This window comes from Poeciliopsis prolifica, unplaced genomic scaffold (genome assembly GCF_027474105.1).
Source record: "Poeciliopsis prolifica strain line A6 unplaced genomic scaffold, Auburn_PproV2 SCAFFOLD149, whole genome shotgun sequence".
Lineage (NCBI taxonomy): Eukaryota > Metazoa > Chordata > Actinopteri > Cyprinodontiformes > Poeciliidae > Poeciliopsis > Poeciliopsis prolifica.
In genome coordinates this window covers 1-11,563 of record NW_026562524.1, presented here as the reverse complement: position 1 = coordinate 11,563, position 11,563 = coordinate 1, and the positions used below count along the sequence as shown (strand labels likewise).

General features: G+C 45.2%; 2 protein-coding genes across 2 annotated transcripts; both read left to right on the top strand.

Moving 5' to 3' along the window:
* The first annotated feature begins 56 nt into the window (after nucleotides 1-56).
* Nucleotides 57-2,713, top strand: LOC129355862 (zinc finger protein 62 homolog). Its single transcript, XM_055025475.1, has 2 exons — nucleotides 57-1,128; nucleotides 1,893-2,713. The coding sequence occupies exons 1-2, from the start codon at nucleotides 450-452 to the stop codon at nucleotides 2,144-2,146; spliced, it is 933 nt and encodes a 310-aa protein (XP_054881450.1). The 5' UTR covers nucleotides 57-449; the 3' UTR covers nucleotides 2,147-2,713.
* Nucleotides 2,714-4,352: 1,639 nt separating this feature from the next.
* Nucleotides 4,353-8,892, top strand: LOC129355866 (zinc finger protein 37-like). The gene is made up of 11 exons (XM_055025485.1): nucleotides 4,353-4,462; nucleotides 4,518-4,635; nucleotides 5,242-5,387; nucleotides 5,471-5,595; nucleotides 5,684-5,919; nucleotides 6,304-6,413; nucleotides 6,485-6,615; nucleotides 6,679-6,923; nucleotides 7,367-7,476; nucleotides 7,549-7,861; nucleotides 7,933-8,892. The coding sequence occupies exons 1-11, from the start codon at nucleotides 4,353-4,355 to the stop codon at nucleotides 8,890-8,892; spliced, it is 2,604 nt and encodes an 867-aa protein (XP_054881460.1).
* The last annotated feature ends 2,671 nt before the right edge of the window (nucleotides 8,893-11,563 follow it).

The window sequence follows — 11,563 nt, the reverse complement described above, 5'->3', positions numbered from 1 at the left end:
AGTGAGGATGATGAAACCGAAGACAGCGAGGACAGCACGTTCAGTAGCCCTCCAAAGTGTCGGGTCTGGAGCCCGTTGTGCCCAAAAGCAGTGCAGCTAGAGATCCTGTGGAGGAGACGGACAAACATCCCAACCCAACGCCAAACACCCAGACGGACGATGAGCGGACGGACGACAGCGAGGACGAAAATTACCACAAAAATCCTCTGGTTTGCAAGCTCTCGCTCGCTCTTCTGCAGCCGGGGTCGTCTGGGCAAAGCTCAGAGCCCAAGGTGAAGCTTGAACCTGTGGATCCGCCTGTGGAGCCGACGGGACAGAAACATTCAGGCGAGGCGGCGAACAGCCAGGTAGAAGATGAAGAAACGGAGGACAGTGAGGACTACGATGAGTGTGAAAGCATAGAGTCCTCCCGGCTGTCGTCTTTTCTCCCCATTAGGCCAGAAAATGAAATGGAGCAGAACACCAGCAAAAAACACGAGAAGACGAAGAAGGAGAAGAAGAAAGACGTCAAACTTCCACTTGGATCAATAAACCTGAGGATCAAAGAGGTGGAAACCATCGATATTGAGGATGATGATGATGGAGACAAAGCTGCTTCACAGCCTCAGCTGTCCAGTCAGGATGCAAAGCAGCAGAAGAACAGAACAGAAGACGGAAATGAAGCAGCAGTGAACGCCATCAAGAACACGGAGCTGGTGGAGATAGTTGATAGTGACAATGGAGACGGAGAGAAAGACTCAAAGTCCTCCAGCTTATCGACTCCAAAGCCTCAGAGATCTGACAGAGACTCGCAGCAAACCAACACAGAGGCAGGGAAGCTGTTGGAGAATAAAACTCCCAGGCCTTCAGCTGCAAACACAAGCAGCAGTTTGCCTCCATCTAATAAACCTCAGCATCTGTGTGAAGTGTGTCGGACGTACCACCAGTCCAAGAGGATCCTGGTCAGACACGTGTGGAGCCACGTCAACAACCCGGGCTTCCTCTGCGGGGTCTGCCGGGAGCGCTTCGACTCCTCGGCCTCACTGAAGAACCACCTCCGGACTCACGCCAAGACCTACACCTGCAGCGTCTGCGGGAAGTCTTTCCTCAGCAAAACGGGCTTCCGGGGACACATGGGTCGACACACAGGTAACGCACAGGCCTGACGCCAGAGGCTTTCTGGTAAACACAAGACTAACCTCGTAATATTCATTAAAACATATTAGCAGAATCACAGTGATGAGAAAAATATTCTAATTGGAAAAAAGGAATCTTTTTCATTTTATCGCAGTTCGATGTGAACTTCTGATGAAATTATAACTTCATGCTCATTTTAAGAACAAAACAAACCAAAAAACGTCCTTGTTTGGTCCTGATTCTCCATCATCAGTGACTGAAACTCGTAGAGAAAAGCCAGAAAAAAACAAAGTTTTTCACTGCAAATGCAAAATGTTCTGCAGCTTTTCAGTTCCTCTGACAAGTTTAAAGATAAACAATGTTGTTCCAAATTTGTTGATGATAAAAAGCTAAATACCTTTTGAAAAAGAACAAGCTGAAAAGCAGACAAGTTTAAACAGTTTGAATGTTTTGAAACAGTTCAGCGAATCGTTTGGTCTTTTTCACAGACTGAGCGCTCGCTGCCCAATGCTTCACAATTTACACCAAACATCAGAAAACAAAGTTTGAAACGTTAAAAAGAAAACCGATACTGAGCAGCAAACGGAAAACAAGTTTAGGAAAAATATCAGAAAACGTCACAAACTGGATTCAGAAACTGAAGTTTGAAATTATATATTAAACTACTGACATTCTGAGTCAATTTGTTATTTTATAATTTGGTAGAAAATAATTGAGAAACTGAGTTAAACCTTGAAATCATTATAAAATTTAAAGCTACATTTAAATCTGTTTAGGTCAGAATATGAAACGACATCCGCCTGCAGGGGGCATCCTGCCTGCAGGGGGCGTCCTGCCAGCTGGGGGCGTCCTGCCAGCAGGGGGCGTCCTGCCAGCAGGGGGCGTCCTGCCAGCTGGGGGCATCCTGCCTGCAGGGGGCGTCCTGCCTGCAGGGGGCGTCCTGCCAGCAGGGGGCGTCCTGCCTGCAGGGGGCGTCCTGCCTGCAGGGGGCGTCCTGCCAGCAGGGGGCGTCCTGCCTGAGCAGAAGTGACCTGAAGCCAAAGACCAGAACCTGGACGTCGCCTGCAGAGGAAACCTGCGTCCCCTCAGGAAAAAGAACCATAAAACTGGAGCAGCAACGTCTGAATATCAGCTCATGCTGCTGCTGTTCAGCTGTCAGCAACATCCAGGTACAAAATATCAGAACCAGAACCACCCGCAGTTCTGAGAACCAGAACTGCGGGTGGTTCTGGTTCTGGTTAAAGAAGGAAACGTGTTTTGGGTCTCTGTGTTTCTGTTACGTCTGATTTGTTCCGTTCATGTTTGAAGTTCTGCTGCTGCTCGTCGTTTCCGTGTTGAAACTGAGACCAAACTGCAGATTTTGGTTCGAAGCTCCGGCTTCTCATCGCTCCTCCTCCTCCTCACACTCGGGACGTTTCTTAATAAAATGTGACAAAACGGTTTCTGCAGAATTTCCTGAAGTTTTTAAGTTTTATAAATGTTTTATATTTTTAGGGGAATTTCTGAAAACCATTACTTTTTTACGTTCCCAGGTTGTTTTGAATTCTATTTGAATTGTTAATATTTTGAATAAATCCTTCAATTTTTTATTATTGTATTTCTGCCTCACTGTGTGATCTTTTATTCGGTTGAACAGTTTCCTGCACCACAACAAGTGATGCAGAAATGACGGCACAATTATTCACAGTTACATTCTCAGTTATCACACTGTGCAAGCTGTTGTGTGTAAATATAAAATATTATAATCAGGGTTGAAATGTGTCAAAGCCACATCTTGGAGCCAACTTGCATTTCTGTGAATGGGAGTGTTGGGTGAAGCAGCCATCAGAGGCCTGATCAGCCAATCAGAGGCTGCACTGCACTGACAGTAATAACAAAGTTTTTTTCTACTCATTACAGAAGGACGATAAGGAAATAAATTCATCTTATTTCGATATGAGACATTCTTTCAATTAATAAACAAATGCAAAACAACAGAATGCCTGAGATTTTTTAGTCAAGTGGAAAGTGTTGGTAATATTAGTTTAATGATGCTATTTTCAGTTATGTTTAACTTTAGCGCATGTTTAAATGTAAGACAGATCCTGATTGGATTCAGACTCAGTTTAATCGATACATAACTTAATCAGTAGAACAATTTTATTAAATATGATCATGATTTGATTAGAATCGGCTTAATCAGTAGTTTTTCATATTAGATCACATTATTAAGCGTATAAATCATAATCATCTGAAATGTTTTTGTTGTAACCAAAGGATTTGGAAACTAATCCAAATATTGAGTGTAAAAGATGTTTTGGTATTGAAACTGATCATGTCTTTTTTATCAGAGTTTGAAGATGTTATATGAAATGATGCTCATTTTTAGTCTGCTGTTTGATGCCCTGGGTCAGGGGTCAGAGGTCAGGAGAGCTCTGGGTTCAGGAACCAGTTTGAAATGAGATGGTTGATAATTATTGTTGGATCCCTGGCAGGATGATCTGGATTCATCCAGGATGATCTGGATTCATCCAGATCATCCTGCCAGGATTCATCCAGGTCAGGATTCATCCAGACCTGACACGACGCATCACATAAACACCTGGATCGAAAAGTAATTGATCTAAAATAGCCAATCAGATCACTGGGTGGAACTGTTAACTTTTTCTATTTTTCTAAGGTATCTCATTTCTTCGTGTGGTTTCGGTTTATGATGATTATGTTGAGCTGTTGGTGTGATTTTATGATTGACTGAATAAGATTCTGGGTGTTTGTGAAGTTGAACAGTGATTCTTTCACATTTACACACAAAAGACAAGATAACAACGAGCAACAGGTGGAAAATAGATTAGTTTTATCAACCAGAGGAATAAAGAAAAGATTTAATTAAGTCGAGAACAGAGATTCTATTTAAAAATTAGGTTAAATTTGGACAAATTAAGAATTAAATATATATTTTTAGAGAAGGATCTAATAAACTTGATTTAAATAAACCAAATGAATGTATGAATTACATGTTTTAACTGTTTTTTTAGTTTAATTCTGGTGATAAACGTTTAAGGTCTAATTTCGGCTGCAGCTCCAGAGGCGAACACAAGATGGCGCCACTGCTCCTTCCTGTCAGTTTTCAGCCGTTACGTGTTTCCGCCCCAAGCACCGGAAGTAGATCCGTCCAACGGCCATCCAGAAGTTTTTGACACAAACAGAGGAAAACCAGGATGTTTTACTGCAGCAGCGGCGGTTCCGATCCACTCAACATGTCCAAGAGCGGCATCCTGAGAGGAATCATCACCGAGAAGCTGAGCACCGCGGCCCGGGAGATCCTGGCGGTGGTGGAGCGAACCGTGGCCGACTACGAGCAGGAGGCGTCGAGCTTCAGACGGGAGATCGACCGGCAGCGGCGGCAGCTGGAGCTGCTGCAGCCGCAGGTCCGGCTGGACCGAGCAGGTCAGTGGCGGCCAGCAGAGGAGCGTGAAGCCGAAGCGGGTCCGGAACCGCAGAACCACAAGCTGCTGGTTGGAGAGGAGCAGCAGAACCCAGGTAGGAGGAGCTGATGGGTTCATGCACCGAACCGAACCGGTCAGAATAAACGTTACTTTATGGAAATCTGGAGTTGATCAGTTGAAAGCAGCTCTGTGACTTTGCACATAAATCCTGCTGCATAGTCAAAGTTCACTGTTTGTGTTTGAAATTTAAAACGAACCATAACAACGTTGATAATGTCGATCAATAAAATGTAATAAATCACCTGATGCGTTTATGGGCAATAAAAATAAATCTGAGATATCAAACAGGAAACAAGATGAATTAAAACCACAATCTGGATTAAATCGAAAACTTAATAAACTGATTTGAATCTGAGATTTTAAAAAAATCTAAATATTTATTTTGCTAAATATCTCAGAGAGCTGAAACACCTTCTGATATTTTAAGAGAGATATATTTAATTTCATTTATTGCTTATTAAATATTTAACTTGCTAAGTTTCGGCTGAATATTGAAATCATCTGAATATTTTGATCAAACTTTATTGGAACAGTTCAGAATTTGTCTGTTTATTTATAAACGTTGATCCAGATGTGATCAGGTTTATTGAACTGATGACATTGAGCATCGTCAGGCTGTTTGATTGTTATTGTGGTCCAGATGGGAGGGACTCTGGGAGCCTGGACTTCCTGTGGTACGGTGATGATGACCATGATGAAGACGTTCAGCCCCGTGGTTCAGGCGACGCCGCGGTCCAGACCGAAACGGGAGGATCTGACGGACCCAGACTACGAGATATCGCCAAGGTTACAGATCTGTTACTCTGGGGACTAAATGACGGACTGATCCGGAAGAGTTCAGGTTGTTGACGAGTTTCTGACTTTTCCAGGTCATTTCCATCCCGGGTCCGACCTGAGAAGAGGAGAGCCAGTAAACCTCTGAGCTCCATGACCCACCTGGACTTCCGGGTCCGGGTTCTGGACAACCCGGAGACCGAGGTGCTCTCCAACATCGGTACGGTCCAGACGGACCGTCTGCTGGGTTTCCTGAGGGGAAAGCAGCTTGTTCTGAGCTGCAGCTGAAGGTTTGGTTCTGTTTCCAGTGTTTCAGAAGAGTCCCATTCAGAACCTGAGCTGTCCTCGGGATCTGCCGGAGTCGGACTTCCTGGACCTGCTGCGGTCCTCCGTCCCTCAGCTGGCTGCAGGAGAACCGTTCGACCTGTTCATAACCGACACCAGCAGGAAGCTGCACCCGCTGAGGGTCAGCGCGCTGACCCCTGAGGAGATCCACAGAACCATCAGAACCAGCGGGAACTCCGCCCTCTACGTCCGCCTGAAGGTTTCCACTCCCAACCCGTTATCACTGATTCAGCAGAACATCAGGCTGGTTCTGGGTCAGTTTTAGAAGGAATCATCCTGTGAGGTTTTAAGATCCAGCAGGAAAATCCAGGAACTGAAAGGGTTAAACCAAAACGTTACTGACAGAAATCCTGCTTGATGTTGTGCTTGATGGCGGCGACTCAAAGTCATGGCAGGCGGGCGCGCGCGTTGATGTTGCACTAGGTGATGGTGTGTGTGTGCTGAGTTGCTGTGTTTGTGTTCATGATGCCGGTTTTTGCAGTGTCTTCAAAGTAATAATATTTAAACATTCTCATATTTTCCATCCAGTGCCTCTGAACCCGTTTATCATAAACACGCTCTTTCACTTTGTGAACGTTTGCAGACAGCAGTCAGTCCTCAGAGCAGCAGCATCGACGTTCTTCATCAGCTGGATGAGGAGTTGAGCGTCAGCTCCGCAACGCCGTCCAGCGATCAAACCGAGGAGAACCTGAGGTAACCCGGATCCACACTCTGTCCTGCTCTGCTGCCCGGGTTTCCGCCACACGCCTCCTCTGTTCCCTCAGGTTGTCGTCTCCCGTCGATCAGCCTCAGAGGAGGCGGCGAGGCCGACCGCGCGCCGGGGAGGCACCGGCTCACCACCTCCTCAGAGTCTGCGTGTTGGAGGGACACCAGTCAGACGCTCCCACAGAAAGTGGTGAGTTTAAAGCTCTGCTTCGTGGCGGTGAAGCTGCTCCAGCTGAAGTCGTCTCTGTTCCAGAGCTGCAGACGTCGGCGGTGCAGGACCTGAAATGTCCTCGAAGGATGCAGGAGGCTGAGTTCTTGGACCTGCTGCGGCTCTCCTTCCCTCAGCTGGCCGGACACGACAAAAAGATCCACATGTACAAGTCCGACCGCCGCAGGAAGCTGCAGAAGCTCAACATGAACAACCTGACGCCGGAGGAGATCTACAGGAGCATGAGGTCCACCGGGACCAAGAAGTCCGTCCTCTACGTCAAACTGAAGGTAGGAAAAGTCCTCTGTCTCTGCTGCAGTATGAACAACTCTGCAGAAGATTCAGTGGAAACAAACCAACATTTACTGATGATTGGTTTGGACAGAACAGCCCAACATCTTTGTGTACCTGCTGGCAGAGTGTTAGCGTTAGCTTAGCGCTTTAGCAGCACTAATGTTCATGATTAATGCTTCAGGGTTTTTGCAACTTAACCTTTTAGTCTTTGGTGCTGATTTTGTTCGACCAAAAGTTCTGTCAAGTGAATCAGACATTCGACGGCGTTTTGTGGACAGATCCCTGCAGAGATCCCTGAGGTTCCTGATTGAATCCCGGTCCTGCTGGGTGGATCTGATCAGTCTCTGACCTTCAGGCCAAACTGCCCTGCAGGAAGCAGAAAATGGTCAGAATGAAACTTTGAACTGAACGTTGAAGCATTTGTTGGTTTCCTCCTCAGACAGAAGGCGAGATCCGTGAAAACGAGGAGCAGAACCTTCAGCTGATAAAGGACGAACCTCAGCCCACTGACTGTGTGGTTCTGGAGGATGAAACCGCTCCGCTTCAAAGGTAACCGCTGGCCAGCAGAACCGACCCGTATCGGAGAGAGCAGACCTGTCCTAACTTGTTGCGTCTCTGCAGCCCGGAGGATCTGGACCGCAGCAGAGGGTCGGGGCAGGCGGCTGCGAGCGACGCGGGTTCTGGAGGGGAAATTGAGGCGATGCAAGACGGTGATGATGAGTGGGAACCAAACGCCGAAGATCTGGAGGAAGGCGACGATCCACAGCCGAAAAGAAGGAGCTATAAAGGCCCCAGGAGATTCATGGAGGACGGCAAGGAGAGCAAGGTGCTGTGCCAGGTGTGCGGCGTGTGGTACCGGACAATATCGGGTTTGACCAGACACGCCTGGGCGCACATCGGAGACCCGAAGAGCATCTGCGGGAGAGACCTTGAAGTCTGTGGAAGACATGAAGGTGACATTTTGAAGTTCACCAAAAGATCCATGACTGTTCGTACTGCGGGAAGGGGTTCTTCACCGCCTCGGGCCTCAAGAACCACGTCTCCCTGCACACGGGGGAGCGGCAGTTCAAATGCAGCCACTGCAGCAAAACCTTCGCTGTCCAGTCCGCCCTGAACGTCCACCTCTGGATCCACGTGGAAGACCGGCCACACAAGTGCGACTTGTGTCCAAAGACGTTTGGACTGAGAGGCCAGCTCACGGCTCACAAGAAGAGTCACGTGAGTCGGGACCGGTACCTCTGCAACGTCTGCGGCCGGTCCGTCAGCGACCTCAGGTCTCTGACTCGCCACAAGTTGACGCACTCAAACGAGCGGCACTACGGCTGCAAGGTCTGCGGGAAGCGCTTCAAGCTGGAGCACACCCTGAAGGAGCACATGAAGGTCCACACCACCAGGGACCGCATGTTCCTGTGCCACATCTGCTGCAAGACCTTCCTGTCCAACAACGCCCTGACGGGGCACATGAAGACCCACAGCGGCGAGCGGCCGTTCGTCTGCATCGTCTGCAACAAGAGCTTCTTCAACAAGTACGACCTGCAGAAACACATGCGTGTTCACACCGGGGAGACGCCGTACGGCTGCTCCCACTGCGGCCGCCACTTCAAGCTCAAGAGCACCCTGAACGTCCACATCCAGAGCCACCTGGGCATCAAGCGCTTCAGCTGCGGCGTGTGCGGCAAAGCGTGTTCTCGACAGGAGCACCTGAACGTCCACATGAGGACCCACAACGGAGAGAGACCCTACAGATGTTCCCTCTGCGACAAAGCCTTCACCCAGAGCCACTGCCTGAAAACCCACATGAAGAACTACCATCCCGACCACGACCTCTACCAAGAACCGTCCACTTCCTTCATCCAGCCGCTGGCCACCGAAGGAATGACTGACGGAACAACCCAATTAACCACAGCTGGAGCGACTGGAGGATCGGCCGAATTAACGACAGACGGAACGACAGACAGACTCTGAGGTTTTTGTCTTTGCTTGGTTTGTTTGTGCCAATTCTGACTCCTGTAAATCTAGACAATAAGCGTCTTAGCAGCTTTACTTTCATAGTTGATTTCTTAATCTTGTTGAAACTGTTAGCCGTTAGCCATCCTCTGGTTAGCGTTGCAGAAGGAGTCGGGTTAAAGGTCAAGGTCGGGCAAAAATCAAGTATCCACTTTAAATATGAGAAAAGAAGTATCCACTTTAAATATGAAAAACCACAGTAATAATCTTTTCTCTGGTTTTCTATTGCTTTAGTTTAACTGTGAAAACTGTCCAGCGTTTCATTTTATATCATATTTATTGAGGTTAACGGTTTAATTCAACAAAATGTCCTCAGGGCAATAAAAATGGTTTTCTATCAGAATCTGGTGATTTTTATTTTCTTTATTAGCTTAAAGTGGCTAATTTGCACTAGCATCAACACTCTTCGGTGTGGAAGCTGTTGGAGGGAAACCCAACCAAAGGACTAACACTTTTATCTTTGCTGACTTAGTTTGTAGCCAATACTGTGTCTGTATATCTAGAAAACAAGGATTGCAGCAGCTTAATCTACATCATTGATTTCCTAATTTTGTTGAAACTGCATTTTGCTATCATCTGGTTTGCGTTGCAAAGAAAACATCGGGTTAAAGGTCGAGGTTCAACCTGAACGGGTTAAAATCCAAACAGCATCGTTAGAAAAGAAGAAACAGATTTAATGATGATGTTTTCTCTGGTTTTCTATTGCTTTAGTTCAACCGTGACCATTTGTGTGTTGACAAAAGAAACATTGAAAACATTCCAATTGTATCATTTTTTTATTGTTTTTATTGGTTTATTGTTTCCATATAACAATGGGCAACAACAAGATGGTTTCCCACCAGATTCAGGAGATTACTGTAGCTTAAAATGGCTAATCTATGCTAGCATCAACACTGTTTGGTGTGGAAGTTATGGGGAAGAGATGACAGCTATTACAGAGAGTATAGCTTCAGCAGATAACAAGAAGGCTGAGCAGGACAGAGTAAGATTTATTACAATCAATTAAAATACATTTGGAAAAGTTGGCAGCTTTATGGAAGATAGATTAACATTTAGTCATTAATGCTAACTGATTACCATTTAGTCACTAATGCTAACTGATTACCATTTAGTTAGTAATGCTAACTGATTACCATTTAGTCATTAATGCTAACTGATTACCATTTAGTCACTAATGCTAACTGATTACCATTTAGTTAGTAATGCTAACTGATTACCATTTAATCACTAATGCTAACTGATTACCATTTAGTTAGTAATGCTAACTGATTACCATTTAGTCATTAATGCTAACTGATTACCATTTAATCACTAATGCTAACTGATTACCATTTAGTCACTAATGCTAACTGCGCTAGTTATGCTAAAGGCAAATTTGTTAAACATATCTCGTTTCACCCAGTGTGACGTCTCCTCTGCTCCTGTTGGAAACACGACAGAAAGGCTGTTGGCTAAATTAGCGATGTAGCTAACAGCAAATATAATGCTAGATGCTAACTCAGACCAATTTCAGTCCCTTCCCACCATGTTGTGTTTTTGTACGTTATGAAAAACCAGGACAGCAATAAAAATTACAGCAGAAGAAAACAAATGATAGAATCCAACAGCAGAAATAAGAAAAATGAAACATAAAGAAAATATTTGGTTTAAATTGGGATTTATGTCAGGAATTATTTCATGGAAATGGGATGAAAACGTTTTAGTCTATTAGCAGATTTTCAGGCTGTTTCTGAGAAATAATTGTTTCCTTTTGCTTTAAGCTTTTCACTGTAACAAAAATACAATTAATTAATTCATGAATAGTTTTTAATAATCTAATGTTCTAACCTGTTCTGTGTGTGAAAGAAACAAAAACCTGAACTGAGGTCATCCTGACATTTTTAGGGAAACTAAATGATTTTCTTCTGGTTTTGTTTTTCTGTTGCTTCATGACTAAATGGTGAAAACTGGATCTGATGTTCTGTCCTGTTTTTGTATCGACTCGTTTCAATAAAACACTAAGCTTCTTGAATTTCTACGTTGCTGTTGTTTATCTTTTAAATCTGCTGATGCTAGTGGAAAGATCTCCACTAGCAGTCAGTGTAGCAACTAACCTGAAAAAGCCTCTGACTTAAGACAGACTGCTTGACGTGCTAACAGCTAAATATCCAGGCAGCAGAGACATTATTTGGCGATTAAAGTCAAAAATTTTTGTAGTTTTTTTTTCCAAACTGAGTCGCCATGGAGACGCCTTTGTAGCGCTCTCAGACATCGTTTGGCTTTTTACAAGTAAATAAACGTGGAGATCGATCAGTTCACAGATTTTCTGTCTTACATTAAACTGTCACAACATGAAGACAGTTTTAATAAATATAAAAAAACATTATTTCTAAAAGTTACTGCAGCTTTAAACTTGCTGCAACATTTAACGGTTAAAATCCTTGAACTGAGAGGATTTACAGCCACACAGCCAGTGGATCAACGTTTAAACTCGTATTCTGGCCAGGTTTTGTTGGACAGGTTCAGGGTTTTGGTTCCGGGTTCTGGCTCAGGGTTTTGTTGGGGAGGTTCAGGGTTTTGGTTCAGGGTTTGGTTCAGGGTTTTTGGAGCGATTCTGGGTTTTTGTTCAGGGTTCTGCTTCAGGGTTTTG